This window comes from Mustela lutreola, chromosome 2 (genome assembly GCF_030435805.1).
Source record: "Mustela lutreola isolate mMusLut2 chromosome 2, mMusLut2.pri, whole genome shotgun sequence".
Taxonomy (NCBI): domain Eukaryota; kingdom Metazoa; phylum Chordata; class Mammalia; order Carnivora; family Mustelidae; genus Mustela; species Mustela lutreola.
The window spans coordinates 101,249,077-101,270,733 of NC_081291.1; the positions used below are offsets into that span (position 1 = coordinate 101,249,077).

Genomic DNA, 21,657 nt, shown 5'->3' on the forward strand with positions numbered 1-21,657 from the left:
TCCAAAATACCTCAACCACCCACTCAATGAATACAATCCATGAAACTCAGAATGCCACACATTTGGGTACTGAAGACAGGTTTTCTGGTAGAATGTTCTAATCACCCTGATATCAACTAGGCCATATCTGAGGCCCTTTTCTGGGTTACTAGTTTTGACACCACCTCCAACCCCTGTCGTTGGTTTCTTGCTCTTAGACCAAAATAAAAAGCTAAAACAGAAGGTGGAGATTTCTGGAAACACCTTCTAATCTTAGGTTCATTGAGGACTCTGAAATGAGCTTGCCAATGTCCTTTGGGAATTTCTTCCATAGTGAGAATGAAGAATGAATGAAGCCTCCCATCAAACCCCTATCCCAGCCTGAACTTACTGAACTGAAAACAGTCCTATAAAGCCACTTGTGTATTTCCCCATCACCATTAATACGAATCTTGTAGTACAAACACCCCAGCCAGAGGTTCAATCAACTCAGCCCACTTTCAATGCAATTCTCAATAACTCCATGTTAATGAAATGATAATTACTTGCCAAGTATACTATTGAAAAGCATCTGTAAATATTGCCCAAGTCCTGGCACAGTGCTGGGAACTGGGAGTGGAGGCAGAGTGGAACTCAAAACAGACATGGATCTGCCCACATGAAGCTTACCCTGCCATGGGAAGAAAGTCAAAATAACAAATAAAAATCAGGGAGGCTTGAGGGTGAGGGGATGCAGAACACCTGCCGTGAGCCAGGGGGAGCCAGAAGGTTCACTTGGGGCCTCTGGGTAGCCAACACCCAGGGATAAGTACCATCCATTACCTGCTTACACTGGTCGGTGCTCCCAGTGCTCCTTGACGTCAAGACCAGGGAGAAACTTATCCTGTGACCTGGTCTTCTGCTTCCTGAGAAGTGCAGCAGGTTCCAGAGGGGATGGAAGCCAAGGAGACACCCTCATCCCCGGCCTCCAGTGGTTTATGATCGGCCTCGGACAATGAAAGCAACATTCATAAAACAGACAAAATGGTCATAGGACAGTTTCTTTGCAAAATGATAAAACATGTGGAAACGACAGTTACAGACCTGGACATTGCGGGAGACCCACTGTGTGGATCACAGGATCAGTGCGTCCATGCCCAAGAAGGTACAGGAGAAGATACGGGACCTTAAAAATTGGTTCGGGATGAAGAAGTAGGTGATTTCAATTAGTAGAACCCGTCAGAACTGCTTTCTGATAGCTTTTCCTATGGGCCCTGTGATGTGGCTGGCTTGTCCCCACCACACAGACATGTCTCACACACATCACATACACACACGCATGCATGCACACACACATCCTTGCACATACACATGCACGCGCCACTCCGTAAAACACAAAACAACTCGTTTGTCTTTTTCTTTTCCCCACGGACCACCTGTGTGGTCCTCGTCCACAAAAGGCTTTGGAATTTGGAGAGTGATGAGTCCTTGGTGAAGAGTAAGACTAGACAAGGGCAGGTCTCTGTGATGAGTGGCCAAGCTCCACTTGACCTCCTGCCTTGGTTCCGGAGAGTCACAGCCCAATGAGAGATGAGATGCAAATCCTTTCATCTGAGAGTCAACTGCCCCAGTCATGAAGATAATTACTCACCTTGATGAGCCATTTCGCTAACATATGCCAATTTATTTCCCTAGCTGTCTCATTAAAAGTGAGTAATGGTCCTTTGCCAAGTCTCTGCCTCCAACACTAGTTACAACATAAGATGAAGAGTAGAGTGGGCACTCCCAGGGAGTGTGGGCCCCCGAAAGCAAGGTTTACAAAAGTGGTTCTCCAAGTAATGAAGGCAGGACCTGGGGGCAGATGCAGAAACGGCTGCTCCCAACTGGCCCTGATCCATCATTTATCACAGCGACCTTCTGGACTCCTTGAAGACATTATTTGCCTGCACATCAGAGAAAGTGCTACTGAGTTTGGGGTTCCCTCACTGAAGCCTCATGACTGCAGGTAGATAGTTCCTGGCCCCTTCAATTGCCCAGGCTCTTTATTTGTGGAGGAAGACAGGAAGCAGGGCAGTAGAGAGGGTAAACCTAGATTCAGCCTGACCTGTCTTAACCCAAAACTCAACCTCTTCCTACCAGAGGTTATCGGCCTCCCTCTGCTTGAATTCTTCCCCTGTGAAATCACGGCAGAAACTGCCCTGGTCCCTTGTGGCATTGTGAGGTCTCAGGGAAGCGGTGCCAGGGGATGATGCTTGCAACGTCCCTGGCAGAGAGGGAACGCTCCTTTCATGGTGCAGCGGTCACCAGATGTTTACCCGGGTGATTGGGACATGAAGGTCATTCACTCCCCATGGACTTCCAGGCTGAAACATGAGCAGGTGACTGCGTTGGTGACACCCGCTCCCTCTCAGGAAGTTCTGGACTCTCTTCAGATGGCTTCCCGACCATCCTCTCCTGGCGCTTGGCTGGTCTCTAGGAGGTCAGCAGGGCCTAGATCCTCAGTCTCGTTGAATGGATGAAAAAACCTGAGTCCTAAAGTATGGAGTGCTTGCCTAACAGCACCTCTAACCCCAATGGCAGAGCGGGACTGGAGCCCAGATCCCCGAGTGTTGGCTCTGATGCCTTTCCACCAGTGATACTGTCACCAGACTTCGCAGTGATGCTTGACAGGAAGGCAAGGCTACATTTTTTTCTTAAAGATTTTATTTATCTATTTGACAGACAGAGATTGCAAGTAGGCAGAGAGGCAGGCAGAAGAGGGGGGTGGGGAGCAGACTCCCTGCTGTGCAGAGAGCCAGATGCAGGGCTCCCTCCCAGGACCCTGGGATCATGACCTAAGCCCAAGGCAGAGGCTTAACCCACTGAACCACCCAGGCGCCCCAAGGCTACAGTTTTTAAGTTCAAAGCCACAAAGTTGCATCTGAATCTTACATCCATTACTTGTGTGTGTGTGTGTGTGTGTGTGTGTGTGTGTGAGAGAGAGAGAGAGAGAGAGAGAGAGAAAGAGAGAGAGATCTTTGACAAGCTACTTAACCCTGCCTCAGATCCTCGTCAGTAAAATGGGAACTGAATACCATACTAACATAACATAATAAAATTAACCAATCATTAATTAATTAATTAGTTAGTTAATTAATTAACCAGCACGCTAAGTACCAATGGCTGTGTGAAAGGATGGTTGCACTGCCAGCAAGTCACCCCCCAGAGTGTCGGCACTACCAGAGCCCTCAGCCAGGTTCAGGGATGACCAGAGGGAGCAGCAGGGGTCTCAGGGACACCCGGCCACCCCTTAGCAGACGTTTCTTCTTTTCCAGCACCTGTGGGGTCCCGGGGCAGCCTCTCTCTGGCAGGAGGCTGCCCTGGTGAGTCATGGGACTCTGCTGCCTCTGGGCAAAATGCACCCCAGAGTCTGCTTATTTTAAAGTAAATGAAAACATTTCTGTTCCATCTGAATAGAAAAGGAACACGTGCCCTTTGTAGGAAATTTGGAAAGGAGAAACATGGGAAGAAGGAAATAAATCAGCTGTAATCCCATCAAAGATAGCCGTGATTGATGTTGCAACGCGACTTTTTCTGTGAAGTTTTATAACAAAAGTAGGGCCATGCTTCCCTTGTTTTTCTTTATTCTCCCTTTTTCATTTAACGTTCAATCGTATGGATTTTTTCACCCTTAAGAATGCTTCATAATTACTGCTTTTAGAGCTAAAAACATCCTATCTGATGCAGAGACTCCTTCCATGGTTCTTCCCTTACTAGCAAGCATCCAGTTTCCGTATTAATTTTAACTGTAAGAAATAACACTTAGATGAACATACTTGCACCTGTATCTGCAATTTTTATTATTTTCCTGGAACCAGTTTTCTATATGTGGAATCGCATCCCCAAAAGGCATGAGCAAATTGCAAAGTGACTAGCCTATATAATTTTCCAAAGTGGTTAATTTTATTCCAAGTTAAATTCCACTGGAAAGAGGGTACAGGTCAGCATGCTGGTCTCACTGTCCTTCTACCCTGCCTCAGTTTTAAAATACCCTCACTAATGGGGAGCCTGGGTGGCTCAGTCATAAGCCTCTGCCTCTGCTTTTGGCTCAGGTCATGAACCCCGAGTCCTGGGATCTAGTCCTGCATCAGGCTCCCTGCTGAGTGAGGAGCCTCCTTCTTCTCCCTCTGCTGTTCCCCCTGCTTATGCTCTCTCGCTCTCTCGCTCTCTCTTTTTGTCAAATAAATAAATGAAATCTTTAAAAAAATTAAAATAAAATAATATACACTCACTAATATCCAAGATAGGTACTGATTGTTCTGGAGAGCTAGCTTCCACAGGTTCATCTGGACCAGAGAAACAGGTCAAGGAACCCCTATTCACCTGCGCTAACTGTGGCCTCAGGTCTCCTAAGAAGGCATTACTAATAGAAATCATTCAAATGTGGGGGAAATAATACAGGTGTAACAGAAGCAAAATGGGTGGCTTTTTGAACTTCCAAACATTTTTAAATGTGTGTCTTGTCTGAATAGGCCTCTGCCCGGCACAATCATTGGTCACATGATTAGACACATATATTTGACCAAGGCTTCAAATTACAGGCAGTGAAAGCCATTCTCGCACTCATGAAGCCGGTGGTGATGGCGAGTCACGTTCGTTTCTCAGGCAGTCTCACTAGGACTTGCCAGGGGGCGCCGCTGCTGCACACGGGGCCATGGCTGGCTGGCCTGTGGGTTTATTTTTCTACCATGGTCAGTAGTGTTTGGTCTGCTTAATGTCACATGGCCGGCAAGCCCTGAGCCTTCCTCTTTCGAAAGGGCAATCTTTTGAGAGCTGTTTACCTTTAAAGAAAAGGAAAGTTAAAACTCTGTGTTCAAAATTCAATTTGATGTTCCTGGGGTTCTATTGCAGCATTTCTACCTGCAAGAATCCCTCCCCTGTGAGGACAGTTCCCACAAACTTGTTTGCTAACAGAACCCACAGGGAACGTTACCAACCCAGAACTGAGCTGCTCCAGCCCTGGGGGTGCCCTGAACTGAGACCTGAGCTCGTGGGGGTGGCAGGGTAGGGAGTGATTCTGAACACTAGGCATGGGGCCAAAAGTACATCAAACCCATTTTCATTTGGAGATTTTTGACTGGCTTTGTTGAATGAAATTTTACTTCAAATTGGAGGCTGCTATTACGCTTTTAGAAACAGTCTGGAACAGGCAGTGGAACAAATGCTCCTAAGTCTGGGGCAGCTTTGTAGATCTCTACCCTGCCTTCGAAGGCCTGGCTCCTGCAAGCCCAGGGCCTTGGCACCAAGGACCATTTCACTAGTGCTGGGTGATCGGTGCGTCAACTCTTCCGATCTGTAAAACATGACGTGACTTTGATAATTCCCCAGGCTTTCTTGCCTTAGTCTCTGTTGCTTCCGTTTACACGGGCCATAGATAGCCGTCGAAAGGGAAGAAAGCAAGCTCATCAGGGAGTTTTCCCTTAGTTTTGATGAAATGTAAAAATATACCTGAGTCAGCCATTCCATGTTTGCTTATTAGCGTGTTGGTTTGTTTGCTTTTAAGTTTCCATTTTCTTAATTTCACTTCTGCTGAAGGATAATGATAACATTGGAGTTGTAATTTGCTGTCAGCTCTGCTATCAGAAGAAAAGCAAGAATGAAATTATTCCCGCAAAGGAAGACTTCACTCTCTTGGTATCAAAACCCGAGAAGTATTCAAGGCCCATGAGGCCTTTATTTGTGCCTTGGAACCGAAACTGTATTTCAGCAGAAGTAGTCCAATCAGAATTTCACTCATTAATTATCAAATATTTATTTCTGAATTATAGATAGCATCAACCCACAAGAACTCACAAGTGGCCCAGAAAAATGGTTTGGTCTCTCTTGGAGAAGAAAAATGTCTTTGCCACCAGGGCAAGGAATCTGTTATTCTGTGTAGCTTTCAGAAGAGAGGTCACATGTTTTCTTATTGATTTTACTTCCCATTTGGTAGCAAAATAATGTGAGAAGAGGCAGTGCACATTCCTGGCGACAAGCCCAGATGTTGAAAAATACGTGTCGGGATATTTCTGAATCCCATCTTTTTCCCAGAGATTTCATAGCGGATGAGGCTTGGTGCCCTACATCATCGGGGACACGGGCACACTTTAGGAGGGAGTTTTCTGACAACACACGGCTAACAAACACACCAGTTGGGTTCCAGCTGTGTGCTTGGAATTCTCTAGTAGTCCGGTCCCACGGCTGGGTGGCTCCAGCCAGCGGCTCCTGGAATCAGACGCCAACAAGCAGGCCACATGTGAAAAGCCATGCCCCCTATTCACCTTTGTTTGTACAAGAAGGTGAGGAAAGGGGTTATTCCATTCTAACGAAGGTTAGAGGAGTAAAGAGGGAATTTTACAGAGCTGCACTAAATTCTTCCCCTAAAATGAATAATACGGTAGATGTTAAATAAATGGCAGTTAGGTAAAAAGTAAAAGAACTGCAGTGTGGTTGACTTGATCCGAAGCATACCCCTGTGTTCTCAGGCAACATCAGAAATACTGAGAAGCTGAGCTACGACAAGCAACACCAGTATGAGATCCTGGTGACGGCCTATGACTGTGGACAGAAACCCGCTGCTCAGGACACGCTGGTGCAGGTGGATGTGAAGCCGGTTTGCAAGCCTGGCTGGCAAGGTGGGCCCTCTCTTGTCTATCCCATTGAGTGAGGGCAGCTTGACTGGGTGTGTGGAAGATACTAGACCTATTATCACAACGTATAGCTAGAGGACTTTCTTTAAGTGTGGTCACTCTGCTGCAAGAATCTGCTGTTGATTCTTACAACTCCTAGGGGATGTATTACCCTCATTTTACAGCTGAGAACGTCCGAGGGCACTCGTCCATGGTCACGTGCCCCATTTGTCCAGTGCGCCCTTTCTAAAATCTCATGACACTTTGGAATCAATAGTAATTATCGCTCAGTGCTCAGGAGAAAGTGCCAGCAAGCCTCTTCACTTTATCTAAGGGAATGAGTCTAGCTAGTATGCCTCAGGTTTGCAACATCACTCCGGACCTGGGGCAGGTTGTCCTGTTCTCTGGGCCAGCACCAAAGGTGACAAGCAGAGGCTAGGGTCCCTGAACCCAGCCTTTGATGAAGGAGTTTCTCAAATGCTGGTTCTGGGAATGGAGAAGCTGTGGTCTTGGAGGGAGGTGGATTTTTGTCATGGTATATATATTTTGGTGTGCAAAGACAGAGCAGTTGCTCGGGACCCCCCAAGGTGACAGAGATGTGGCACTGACCTAAGGGAAATAAGAAGATGAGGCCAGCTGCGCAGAGGGATCTTGCAGAGAACTGGATGGTTTATGGAATAATGATAGCTCTCACAGTGGGGTGAATATCCCAGTGGTCAGGCAGGAAGGCTGGAGGTACCTCTGCCCCTGTTTTGGTGGCTCAGCCCTTGCTGTTTCGGCTTCCTGTGTGACTGCCGCCCACTTAAAACTTAGGGCGTTTCGTGGAGTCTCCATTTTGTGGCTTTGTGTCTTGAAGCTTCAGGCCCCTGTTATGGTCTCCCCGTTTTTCTTTCTCTATATATATATCATTCTTAAACTGCACTAAAGAGGGCGTCATTAGCCAAGTCCAGCATCTGAATTTCTCTCAGACAGACTGATGCCAGGATACCACCATAGGTCACCATCAGACTTGGAATGGCTGCCCGTGAGTCATGCATTGGTTCTGGGGGCACAAAGCAAGGACACCTGAGGACCCACCTGGGGTCACTCTCCTCAGAAGGTGGTTCTCCAAGGGCCCCTCCCCTGAACCACGTTATCGCCCTTAATCTTTCAACTAGAAAAATGGGAGGCAATAATTAAACTCACCTCTGGAAAGAGCCAGAGATGTTTGCCTTTGAACAAAGTGGAGGAGATGAAATGCCCAGTCGAGGAGTCACAGGTAAAACAGATGAGACATAAAGAAAAAAATATAGAGCCCTCTTTGAAATGCCTATTCAGGATCAAGCAAGAGACAGAGGAAAAGGAACAAGCCTGAGTGGGGAACTATGTGGCACCAGCCTGGGGAGCCTGGTCTCTGGTTGGTATAATTCTCTAAACCCTATGGAACCTGAGGGCAGGACTCTGTCTCTCTTGTTCACAGCTGAATTTCTCCGGCTTAGCACATATCCGACCCCTGTGATTGGTTCTCAAGAGATAGACTTTGAATGAATGAATGCCTGAATGAAAAGCTGTTAGAGGAAAGAAGTACTCAGCTTGTTTTATTTTAACTTATAAGGACTAAGCCAGCGAAAGTCTAGCTTTTGAAAAGAAAGCCTGGAAAGAATATAAAAGCCTTCTAAGCAGGGCACATGCTCGTAATGGGATTTTTCAGTGAGGAAAGTAAAACACTAAGCTATATCTGGAGAAAGATCCCAATGTTTTGTCTTTGATAAATGAGACACCTACAGAGTTGGGATTACATTTTTGTACCTATATTTAAATGCAGTTTCCTAACGGAGTTTGTACTCGCTTCCCTGTTAAATGTGAGCAAAAAAAATCATGTTAATGACATGGAGTTGTGTGTGTGCAGCCTGTGTGGGGCACCTAACCCTCTGGGACATGGTGCTATCTGTGGCCTGACAGTGAGCTCCTGGAGGCGAAGGTCGTGCCTGTCTGCTGTGGCTCCAGTGCCCAGCACAGGGCCGGGCACCATGTGGGTGGTTGGCAGGAGCTGGATGGATGAATGAATGGTGAAAAGTGTACTTTTCTGTGGAAGGAAGAGAGAGGGGAGCAGCAACTCCCGGTATCCGTTCACTGTGTCAGATCACACCATTCAAGCACGTGTAACATCAGAATCACCTACTCCATGGGGCTTTTCCTGCCTAGTGTGGCAGGCTTTGGCGGCAGAAGCTGACATGGGATTCTGCGCCGTGCCTCTCCCTCCAGCATGGGCCCTATGGAAGCCATTAGGTCTCTCTCCCCACCTTCATCCCAGCAGGCTCTCAGACGTAGGCAAGTCATCCAGGTTCTCTGATACACATAGCAGGGCTCACACTGCCTTCCTGCAAGTTCTGTCTCAGCCCCCAGAGCCAGAGAATGGTCCTCTCCTTCCAGTAAGTGGACCCATTTTATTCCTGCCCGTGGGCAGCCCTCCTCTCCAGCTCACCCATCTTGGGGCCTGTCCTCTCTTCTACCCCAGGTCAGGGCTGCAGCCTCATAGCCTGAAGTGTGCCTTTCTCCACAGAAAAGTAAACCACCCCTGGCCCCTAGTGTGTGTCTCTCATCCAATCTCCTCTCCCAGCTGGAGTGTGTCATGTTTTGCTGGTTTTCCTTTCTAAGCACAGATGAAGCAGGCCGCTCCTCCCCCAGAGAGGTTGTCAGATCCCTCGGGGGAAGGGCAGGCTCTTCTTGAAGTGGGTGTAGCCTACACTGTATGAAGGAGTAAAAGGAAGCCAGTCTGGTTTGCAGAGATGGTCAGGACCATGGGGAACGAGGAGCAAGGCTGGAGAGGCCAGAGTTAGGGGAGGGCTGGCGGTCAATAATTTGAATGCCAGGGTCAGGAGATGCCACTGTTCCAGCCCATAAGACTCAGCCATGAGTAAGGGGTCGACAGGTATGTGCCTGGAACAGAGACTCCTCCCTGAGCTGATTTCCCGCAAACGACAAGAGCCACCAAGCAAACACAGTTTGGAACTTCAAATTCTTGTACCTGTTCCTAGTCATTTCCCTCCAGGCAGGAGGGGATTGCAGCGCAGTGCGAGCAATCCATCATGCTCAAGAGTGTCCTTTCCCCGGGGAGCTCTCCCAGTCAGCATCATCAGCACCTGCGGCCCTCAGTGGCTCCCAGGAGCCGTCCTGGAGGAAGAAGGGACCCTGCTCACAGCTGGAGCCTCCCCTGCCTTCCCACGCTGACGACAGACTGCTCCCAGACTCCTGAGGTGCCCCAGGGCATGGCCCTGTTTCCCATCACAGCAATCCCTTCCAGAGCAGGGGTGTGGGGGGAAGAGTTTGCAGCTTTCCCAGCATGCTGCTGGCCTTACTCAACTGTGCACAAGGACATCACGGACCCTGGCTCTGTGGCCATCTCCCCTTCAGACCTCAGCCAAGACATTGTCTCCTTGGGCTAGGATTTTCCACTCTCCGTCTTTTTCTATGGCTGGGCCTTGTCTTCCCAGAAATGATATGAGTTCGATTCTCTCTGCTGTATTCTGAAATTGCAAGTTTGAACAGGTGGTAGGGGTCAACTCACAGCACAGGGGTTGTGGAGTTTTGCCCAAGGGAATGTCACTCCTATTCTCAGCTGCCCAGAGAAGACAGTACCCTCTAGACCTTTGTGAGTAGAAGGGAGAATGAAATCTCTGTGTTTTGTCCTGAGCTTTGACAATTCATGGTATTCCTCTAGCAGCTTACTATGATGATAGAAGATTCTATTGGAAAGCAGGAAAAAGGTGAACCTGCCGTAAGGCTACATGCCAAGGCTGGCCTGTGCCCTGCCTCCTCTGCCAGATATCTGTAGTCTTCGTGATATCTGTTTCCCTCTCGCCAAGCAGTTATATGTGCTCGAGCCTGGGCCTATGTAGGGGCTGGGGACTTTGGGAAGAATCCGCACCTGTTCAGGGATCAGAGCCCCAGAGAGGGTGTAGTGCCACCAGAGGCCAGCAGGATGGCAACTGATCCAGGGAGAGCTGACCCAGCGGATCCCTCCTTTTAGGGGCCACAGAAATAATTTGTAATTTGGTTGCTGATACGGGTTTTGTGTGTTTGTTTATATGTTATGTTATGTTGAGAAACACACCCCCTCTTTATGCCTTCTTTTATTGTCCTTCATCATCCCATAGCTCATCTCTTCCTATGTGGCAAGCTGAAAACATTGTTGTCAGAACACTGACTCCATGTATTTTCCCTTTTATTATTGCACATCAGATTCCGGTTCTGTTATCTGCTTCCATCAGTAGGGACGTGGAGTTCAGTATTTCATGTCCCTTTATGGAAACAGTTTCACTCTGGAGAGAGCCACTGCCGACTGCCGGAGTGGCCCGTCCCCATTTCTCTGCCAGACATGTTGTTGACCAGGCATGTCAATGTTCTGGATCCAGAGCCCCCAGGTCAGATTGGGTTTGCAGACTCCGCCTCCACGGGACCCCATCTCTGCTTGCCCCCCTCCTCACTGAGGAAAAGCCCACAGCAGTTAATGGCCCTTCTCCCAGCACCTATTCCGTGGGCTTGAAGAATTCTCCAGGTGCCTCAGACAGTCTCAGTGTTTCCGGGATCCCACAATGAGGCTTTGGTCAGGGAGGAGGGGCCGTATCAAATAGGGCAGAATGGGCCCCGTAGCGCCTGGACACTGGGGTAAAACACAGATCTGACATCAGCAGTCTGGGGCGCCTCAGGATGCTGCTGGTCCATGGCCTTCACGTTGAACAAGAAGGTCACTCAGAAAATATTTACTGAACACCTAGAGTGTCTAGGACTTTTGTGTGGAAAGGACAGCAGCAGGAAAGCTGCTGGGGGAGATTAATTCTCCCTTAGTTATTTGCGTTGTGAGATAGCAGGAGTTGACACACATGCCACATGGCGGGAGTCGTTGCTGAGTGAATTCGCTCACCCTTTCCCGAGTCCTGCTGTGTGCTTACAGCTGGGGGTGCACAGGCAGACATGACCTATGAGGGCTCATAGTATGGAAGGAGATGCGGACAATGCATGAAAGCTCTGCTGGAGGAGGCTTTGGGGGCATGGAGGAGAGCTGCTTAACGTGGTGGGGCCCTGGGGAGATGTGCCTGGGCCAAATATTGAAGGATAATAGTTTGAGCACAGAGAAGATTATTCCAAACTAGGGAACAGATGTCAGGAAGGTGGGAAAGAACGTGGTATGGCTGGGACATGGGAGAGAAGTCTGGTTGGGCTGATGGGGACCAGGTCACGGAGGAAGGGCCTCCTGTGCTACCTCAAGGGCACTGGGGAGCACAGACGCTTTCACAACCCTGTGTGGTGAGGGGGTTCTTGGGAAGAAGGACTCCTTGGCCAACCACACAGATGGTGGCTAAGATACAGAGACTGGGGCAGGGAGACTAGTGAAAAGGATGAAGGATGATTAATCTTGGAGCACTTCTGGAAGAGTATCTAAAGTCATGTATTTATTCAAAAGCCAATTCGAAGTGCTAGACAACAAGGGAAGTTAGATTTTTCAGGCAAATCCCCTGAGACGCCACAGGCAAGGGGACAAGGCTGGCAGCCAAGCATGTCTGAGGTAGAAAAGATTGCTGCTAAGCTTCATCAAGTAGATGTCCCTGTCCCCTCGACAGCTGTCCACTTGCCCACCACCCTGCCAAGAGGAAAAAATTTCCAGGTCCCAGGGGTCAGCTGGCTTCACCCTGTCCCTTCCAAAATTAGATGTGTTATTGGGAAAGTACACTGAAGAGCTGGAGTAGGCTTTACTATATGAAAGGCATTGATGGGCACCTGGGTGGCTCAGTCAGGTAAGCATCTGCCTTCAGCTCAGGTCCTAAATCGAGCCCCACGTCCAGCACCCTGCTGCTTCTCCCTCTCCTTCTGCCTGCTGCTCCCCTGCTTGTGCATGCTCTCTGTCTCTTTCTCAAATAAATGAGTAACTAAATCTTTAAAAGGAAAAAAAAAAAAAAAAGGAAGGCATTGATTTTGAAGGTACCCAGATTTGCTTAGACAGGCAAGGCCCCGCAGGTCAAGCTGTGTCCATCTGAGGATCACATAATGGCATTACCCTTAGTGCAAGTCGATGCACAAGGCCATTGTCAGGATGACAGGAGAAAGGATGGCTCCTTCCCCTCAGTTCTGTCCCTCACTGTACTGCCTGTGGGTCTGAGATTCCACCATTAGGTTACCAGATGTTTTGTTCTAAAGGATAATTCCCCCCTTAAAATGCACATGCTTCTTGTACGAATTCCTCTGAACCCAGTGGTCAGCAAAGTAGAGCCCACAAGCCAAATCTAGCTGACCACCTGTTTTTGTACTACTGTGGGCTATAAAATGATTTGTGCATCTTAAATGGTTGGAAAAAATCAAAAGACGAATAATATTTTAGGCCACATGAAAATCACATGAAATGTAAATTTTAGTGCCCATAAATAAAGTTTTATTGGCATATTGCCACACTCCTCCATTTACATATTCTTTCATTGCTGTTCTTGCACTATAACAACAGAGCTGAGCAGTTTCGACAGAGACCAGATGGCCCTCCAAGCCTCCATATTTACTTTCTGGCCCTCTCCAGAGAAAGCTTGCTGACACCTGTGTGAAGCTATTATCATCCATTGACACCTTAGTGGGAAGTAATTTACTGGAGTATCCTGGACAGCCTAGAAAGACTGAAACACCAAATAGACAAATTTAGAAGGAGGCAAAGGAATATGAGAGTTGAAAATAAGGTTCACTGCATGGAGGACAGGAATAGCCCTGTGAGATAAGCAATTCTAGCCCATTTTAAAGATGGGGGAAACTTAGGGTAACAGCTTGAGTGACTTGTTCAGTATCTCACACCTGATAAATGGCAGAGATAGAATTCGAGTTTGTATCAGCCTATCCCAGGGAACACTGAGGTGTCAGGAGGAAGGGTAGAACAAGCAGGTTGGGAATTTCCAAAGGGGCATGTAACCAGCTCTAAAAGGGAGACCATTCAGAAGAGAAGCAACCAGGGGTGCCTGGGTGGCTCAGTTGGTTAAACACCTGCCTTCGGCTCAGGTCATGATCCTGGGGTCCTGGGATGGAGTCCTGTGTCTGGCTCCCTGCATAGCAGGGGTCGGCTTCTCCCTCTCCCTCTGCCTGCCGCTCCCCCTGCTTGTGCTCTCTCCTCTCTGTCAAATAAATAAATTGAGAAGCATAACCCTTGGCCTAATCATTTTGTAGGATGGTAAGGAAGCCAAAAGTGGTCCTATGCTTGGAAGTACTTTACAAAATTTAGGTTACCATGCAAACAATGTTAGGATTAAAATTAGTAAAATAGGTACCATCCTATAAATGCTTACACACATGCATGTGCGCACACACACACACACACGCTGAAATTCGTACAGTTGGGTAAGACTATGTGGTTTGAGCATAGTGCTCTTGATTTTAGAGCTTTAGATTGTACCAGAGGGAGACAGTGGGGTGGGGTGTGTGGGAAGAGCACCATCTGGGGGCTGGGCACACAGGCCTCGGGCCCTCCTGGGCTCTGAGCTATGCTCCATCCTTGGGAAAGTCACTTCTGCCTAGTTCAGCATCTCCACATAGAAACAAAATAAAGCCTTCTGAGGACCAGACACAAGGCTGCCTGGGAAGGCCGTGCTCATGACCCACCTGCGCAGAGGCCCAAGGAACAGCAGCTCTTTTTAGTTCCCTTTATTCTGATTTTTTAAAAGTCACAATAGAGTACTTTCTCCCCAGATAATTGGAAAAGCCATCACTGAAGCCAAATTCCACTAACTCCGGGCATGTGACCCCAGGCTAGCTGCTCCTGGGTTTGCTCAGATCTGCCAGGCAAGCATCCGAGCTCCTGGCAGAGGGCCTTCAGGGGCACTCCTCCAGGAATAACAATCTGTTTTGACATCACTGACACAGCCGATCACTAAGTTGCAACAAATGGTTTCTGTACAGGATGCTGGTTTACTGATTCCATGACGTCTTTTTTTTTTTTTTTTAATTTATTTATTTGACAGAGATCACAAGTAGGCAGAGAGGCAGACAGAGAGAGAAGGGGAAGCAGGCTCCCTGCTGAACAGAGAGCCTGATGGGGGGCTCGATCCCAGGACCCTGGGATCATGACGTGAGCCGAAGGCAGAGGCTTTAACCCACTGAGCCACCCAGGTGCCCCTGATTCTGTGATGTCTTAATGTGCTCAAAGACATGCTAGACAAAAGTGTGCCTGCTTGAGCCTGTTTCCAACTGGCCCACCTGGGCTCTATGTGAGCATGAGTGGAAATGGGCCTTGAAGGTTTCTGGGGCCAATCATCTCAGCTCCAAGGGAGAGGGGGATGCAGGCAGACTGCTCTCATCCAAACAGAGCTCAGTCAGATGAACAGTTACCAGGGTATAAGCATTTACTCTTTGCCAAACCCTGTCTAATGGTAATGCCTGTACTTGCTCCTTTACTGCTCACCATCCCCCCAAAGCTGATTATTTTCCCATTTGGCAGATGAGAGCATTGGAGTTAAGATGCTCATCACATAGCTAGTTACCTCCTGGACCCACAACCACCCCAGGCCTCTCCGTCTGCAGACACAGAGCTCCTGCTCCTTCACCTACAATGTGGCTCAAAGCAAAGGAGAGTACTGGCCACCTTTTGATATCAATGCAAGCTATTTCAAGACATACTTTATAGGGAGAGCCTGTCCTTGATGTTGTAAGGAAAATGTGCGATTGGACATCAGGGCAGCCTTGAGAGAGGACTGTGACTTGTGGAGTTGGAGATGGGGGAGGTAGCACTCTTGTCACATGAGCCCATCTCAGAGACCCACCTTCATTCAGAATAGCAAGGCCCTCTCTCGGCCTTCTTAGATGACCCCTTAAGAACCCCAAAGCATATGGGCTTCCCTGAGGACACACAGATGCTGAGAGGGGGAACCATGCATGTGTTGGGTTTTCTGATTCAGAACCCATGCTCAGTCCCCTCTCTCTGTAGACCCGGGTCTGCCCCAGAGCCACACACAATCAGCCTCTTCCACTGATCGTTCTTTCAAATATTTGCAGCCTACTAGAATTTCTCCTTGCAGGGAGTCACAAGGGGCCGGACTTCAGAAGGGTGGCTCTGAAGCCAGAAAGAGCCGAGTTCAAATGTACCTTCTACCCCATCTTGGCTCAGGGACCTGAAGGCAAGCCATTTAACCTCTGTGAACCTTCAGATGCGGCAGCTGCAAAATGGGACTCTCGTACCTATCTCAGAGGGTCACCACAAGGTAGAATTGGTCTGGGCATGAGGAATGGCTCTACGGTACCTGTGAGGGGGATGCCAGGAGAGAAGGAATAGAAGCCACTAAAGTGGGTTTAGGAGTCAGGCCAGCCTTGGGTGCCATTTTCTGACTGCGTGACCTTGGAGAGTTCTTTTGACAACTTCGCCTCAGTTACCTGTCCTCCTCAGGTGGGTGCCATGTGGACTGATAACACATGTGAGAAGCTCAGCTCCCAGCACTGAACCCATTTCTTCCTGCTGTCTGTGTCACTGAGTGGGAGGACAGTCCTAGCCAGCCTAGACACCAATATCATCACATCCTGCCGTCCAGACACTGGTGTGCTAGCGATACACGTGAGCCATGGCAGGCTGCCGCCCTCTCCTTGCCACACTTGTCCTCACCTCTGAAGTGGACAGAGTCGTGTCCCCCTCTCCCCACAACCACTTCTCATGGGACTTGGTAGACTGACAACATGCCTATCATATCCCTTCGGATGCCATCACAGGGGCTTGGAACACTGACTCTGTCTAACCATGCCGAGGGCCAGTTGTGGTCCTGGCACAGCAGAGAAGTTATCAAAGCTTCCACTGAACTCAGGGAACTTTGCTCAGGGCCAACTCTGTACCAAGTGGTTGATGAGTCCTTGGAGACCATAAGCTGGTGTGGTGCGGTGAGGGCAAGCAGGTGAACAGATCATGAATAGATCATTCCAATACAGGGAAGTCAGAGCAGTTGCCAGGGGGCCCAGGGCAATGAAAGTAGAGAGCAGGGGGGCCCAGTGCTTCAGGAAGTCTTCTCAAAGGTGGTGTCATGAGGCTGAGATTTGAGGCGTCAATACGATTTGCCAGGTGCACTGGGCTATGGGGAAGGAGGCAGTAATGGGGAGAAGCAGGGAGGAGTATCCCCAGGGGATCTTGCACCTTTAAAGCCTGCACCTTTCAGGAACCTGTTTATAGTCCCTGCTCTGCTCAGCATCTCTTGCTTTATGGCTGACAGGAGACAAGGATTTCAGTCACACAAAAGGATTTGGAGAAAATTGAGCAGAGATAAGAGCTAGTGTTGATTTTGTTGCTTGTTTTCATGACAAAAGTGAGATTTCCAGGGCAGACAGTGGAAGAAGTAGACAGAACTTTCCAGAGAGATTCTTTAAGGCTGTGAGCATAACAACCAGAGTTCACCTGGCCTCCCCTCTGAGGCTCCTTTCTTCTCATCTCTCTCGGGGGCCTAGCCAGCCTTGGCCCTGTGGCCGAGATACCTTCAAGCATCTGTAGGTGGTGCCCTGAGCCCGGAGGCTGGTGTCCACTGGTCAGGTAGAGCATGGGAGCAGCAGGCATGAGCAAATGAGTGTGAGCAGATTGGGACATTCAGGGAGGCTTGGGGGGCCTGCAGGTGCACGATCAGACCATAGACCAGTATGAGGAACTTGTCTGGGACCTCTAGACACTAGTATGCTCCGAGGAGGGCTCATTCTGATAACTTGGTGGGTAGAGGAGGTCAGTATTTAGAGGAAAATGTGACCTTATTCTCAGCCACAGTGTAAGACAAGTAGGTTGTCTGGTTTGCTGTGTTTCAGGAGCAGGCATTTGCTGTAGGCCAGAAGCCACTGTGCATCTCACAGTGTCTGTGTCTTTCTCTGGCCCGAGACCCTGCATCTCTGGGTGAGAGCAGCCAGCCTGCATACTATTCCCTCATGGAAGATCACGTGAGCTTGCCTGGAGCCGCATGATTGATTTTAGCTTGGCTCCATTTTTCTTTTTCTGTGCACTGGTAAATATCTTTCTGCAAAAGTCTTTGCAATTTGAGTCACTTTCTCAGGAGTCTATCACCTGGGCTAAGGTACGTGGACATTTCTTGGCCTGACATGCATTCTGCCAAGCCCGATCATGGGTGATGGCTTGTGTGGCCCCCTGCAGAGTGAGCGACCCTCCACCACCTTCACCCACACGCTCTCTCAGGCTTCCTGTGTGTTTGACTGACTCTGCCGACTTGTATCATATCTTCTGAAGAGATGATAATTTGGTTTCAATTTTAGAATGCCGTTCAGAGAATTGCAAAGTTCTGCAGGACTGGAATATCACCTAGAGTCATAGTCCTTTTATTTAAAAAATGAAGAAAAATGTTGCAACCGTGGACAACCGATCTGTAGATTAAAGAGATCTGTATTACTGGAGAATAAAAAGTATACGTAGGACACCTTTACAAAGAGAGGGGAAGTGTGTGCATGAAAAACCACACTCTTGCCTTGCAAATGCTTTTCAAAGCCATAAAGGTAAAGATTCTTGAAGAATAGCTACTCCGTCTTGCACCAATAATACATTTGTCCCGAGATAAGAAAATTGCCTGGAAAATGCTCATGTTTATTAGACATAAGAGAGAAGAGTTTCTATCAATCCAAGAGAAAGTACCCTGGTCGATGGAGTTAATGATTTCCCCCCAGGGAGAATTATCTTTCAGAAAAGCAGCTCTTCAATTGCCTGGTTTCTGCACCTTCCCAGCATCAGTTCTGCCTACTGTGTTTCTGTCTGGGAGCTGAGAAGCTGGGGAGTGGAGGATCTTTGGAGAGGAGGGGGTTGGGGAGAAAGTGGCAGCCAAGCTTTGGATGGGAGTCCTGGATTCTGAGCTCGACATGGTTCACCATGATGGCAGCATCAGTGGCTCCCCCAGCAGCCCCACGGAGCTTGGAGCCAGAGGAAGGGGGAACACAGGACTTTAAAGAGGTGATGCCCGACACCAGCCAGCTCAGAGGCTTGTTGAGGAACTGAGGCACTCACACGGGTATCAGAGAGACACACAGAAGAGTATGGGTCCCCTCACAGCATGTGGATGGGCTGGGTCTAGCGGCATGGGGGGCCATGGCATCCAAGGGCTTGCACCAGGCACAGGTGCAGAGCGGAGCCCAAAGACTGTGTGTGGATCCAAGGACCTTGGAGGAGCTGCACCAGAGCAAAGCCAAACCTGACAGCAGCAGGTGGCAACCGCATTCTCAGTCGGGAGAGGCTAGAGCTAGCAAGAGAACCCGCAAGGAACTCAACAAGGAGCAAGTCTGACCAGATCAAGAGGGCCAAGGGAATCCGCTGAGGCCCAGAACCTGGGCAGGCACCTCTCTCAGGACATCCTTGTTGTTCATTTCCCATATAATCAGTGAGAACCTACCACATTCCAGACACTGCACCAGGCACCAGAGATTTATTTTTTTTTTTAAGATTTTATTTATTTATTTGACAGAGAGAGAAATCATAAGTAGGCAGAGAGGCAGGCAGAGAGAGAGAGGGGGGAAGCAGGCTCCCCGCTGAGCAGAGAGCCCGATGCAGGGCTTGATCCCAGAACATGAGCTGAGATCATGACCTGGGCCGAAGGCAGGGGCTTAACCCTTGGAGCCACCTAGGCGCCCATGCACCAGAGATTTTAAAACTAACGAAACAGACACAGACCCTGCTCTTGTGGAACCTCCATTGGGGATGGGGGATAGAGAGTGTGAGACAAAAACAATTGAGAAATAAATGACTGGTTGATTCTATTGGTCAAAGCCAGTCACATGGCTAAACCCCAAATCAGTGGGGCCCGGGCATAATCCCCGCTTCTGGGAGGAGGCCGTGGTCAGAAGCAATAATCTAACTCAGGCAGTGGGAAGTGGTTCTCTTTCCACGCAGAGCCCCGGGTCCTCCGAGTCATTCTTCTGGGACTGGAACCCTGCTTTGGCCTACAGAAGGTAATGAAAACAGCTTGTTCTGAATTCACTTGGTATGAAGTCCTGGCCTGCGGGTCCGGTTCTGGGCAGCACACAGGTCTCCTCCTGGGCCCCCTGCAGTGGGGGAAGACATCCTTTCTTAATCCTGCTCTAGCTGCTGGGAGCCATGAATGCAGTAGGAGAAGGGATGGCCGTTCAGTGCTCACTATTGTTTGGGGTAGTGTCTTCCAAGTCTGTCTGTGCATCCTGATCATCTGGGGGGTTAGTTAAAATGACAGATTCCAGGCCTTTGCCCTCAAAACCTTCCACTGGGAATTTCCCAAGGTGGGGCCCAGCAATTAGGGTCTATAGAAGTTTTTCTAGTGATTATCCTGAGGTCAACCCTAACCCTGCTCCCATCTACAGACAATAATTAGGGGACACAGTGTGATTCCCCCCATAGATGATATACATTGCAAAGCCCGTGAATTGGGGAGGAAAGAATGTGGTCTGGGCTGGGGCAATCGTGGAGGACTCCCTTGAAGAGGAACTGGATGTATTACAGTTGGGCAGTGGTGACCAGTATAGATTAGAAGGCCAAAGAGAGGTGAGACAGGAAGTTGTCATAGTGGTTGGACCAGGTGAGAAGGGATGATAGCCTTAAACTAGAGTGGAGAGACATCAGTCTTGGGAGCCATCTAAAATTCAGAAGCAAGAGGCCTTACTGGCCCATTGTGTGTGGAGGGTAAAATGTTGCAGTGCCTTTTAGATTTAAAGCCTATGGAAGTTAAGTTTTAGGCTATCATGATAACTGGGTATTACCTAGGACCATGCTTCTTAAATCTTCTGTGGTGACAGACCAGTTTTTCCTCAATCAGTCATAGACCATAATTTTGTAAAAATATAATAGAAACAAATTTCTGGGAAAATGAAATAAACAGAAAAGAGGTTTAAAATAAAAACCAAAATGCTTATTTTTGTTAGAGTCAACACATATAAACTCCCTCTGCCACATGATAATCCAAGTTTCTAAATGCTTACTGTCCATTCCCCTACTGACCTCATTGCAGGCCCTGGGGACACCCCTTGGGGACTGAACTGGTCTGTAGGCCCCAGTGAGTCACACTGTTCTGGCAGCAAGGCTTTGCCCTTACCAGGCACACAACCTGAAATGGTTTGGATCATCTTTCCAGTGTGGTCTCCTCGGCAAGCCATCCTCCTGTGGTCCTTGCTGATGGCGTCAGCTCTGCTGGCTGACGGTGATAGGTGGGAAAGGGGGCTGACCATAGCCTCAGTCTGTCACCGGCAGCCATGTGCAGTTTGCCAGGCGCTCCCAGAATAAGGCTTGTTTTTATGTGTCTGCCTGTGTGCGTGGCCCTGCGATCACCCCAGGGTCAGGTGTAAGGGCGTTCTCAGGCCAATGAGACCCTTGTGGATCAGAGACAAAATGAGAGACCCTCTGCCGTCATGGAACCAGAGAGCTTCATGGGCAGATCTAAGCGGAGGGTGGATTTCCAGTTGTTTCCGCAGGCATTTATTGGGATGTCTCAGGAGTGAGGGAGGTAACAAAAGTGTTGAAGATACATGAGGTTTTCCAGAATTGGAGCCATGGGTAAGTGCAGTTTCACCATCACATACACTCGCCGCAGACACTCAGATTCAGGCTGGGGTGTGTGGCTGCACACCCTTGCACGCACGCGCACACATACACACACACACACAAACACACACAGGTGTATGGGTGCACACACTTGCAAACACACACACATGTGCGCGCACACTTGGTATGTCCTGAATTGTTCCCATTTTAATGCCTGGCAAGCTGTTGTTTGGAAGCTGGCTGGGGGCTAGATGGGCCGTCCTGCGTGGACAGCAGCAAAAGTTCCCTGGGTCCAGATGAGCACCTTCCTTGCCCCTGACAGCCAGCATTGGAGTGCATGTGTGTGCTGGGGGAGCTGGTTTCCATGCACTTAATCACTCACTTTTTACTGAGCACCTCCTATGGGCCAGGCGCTGCACGGTGCTGTACAAGTTATGCTCCAGTACAGGGAGGACAGGGGATGGGGGTGGAAGCAGGGTGCTGGTCATCCAGGTGTGGCCCAGAAGGCCTCCTTGACAAAGGCATGTGTGAGTTGAGGCCTGAAGGCAGAGGAGAACCAGCCAAGGGAAGGACATGAAGGGTGCCCCC

General features: G+C 49.0%; 1 protein-coding gene across 1 annotated transcript in view; it reads left to right on the forward strand.

Moving 5' to 3' along the window:
* CLSTN2 (calsyntenin 2) overlaps positions 1-21,657 on the forward strand; it is a 623,667-nt gene that overhangs the window by 492,652 nt on the left and 109,358 nt on the right. The window contains exon 5 of the mRNA XM_059162790.1: positions 6,462-6,611. Coding sequence (XP_059018773.1) covers positions 6,462-6,611 — 150 coding nt within the window. The remainder of the gene's footprint in view (positions 1-6,461; positions 6,612-21,657) is intronic.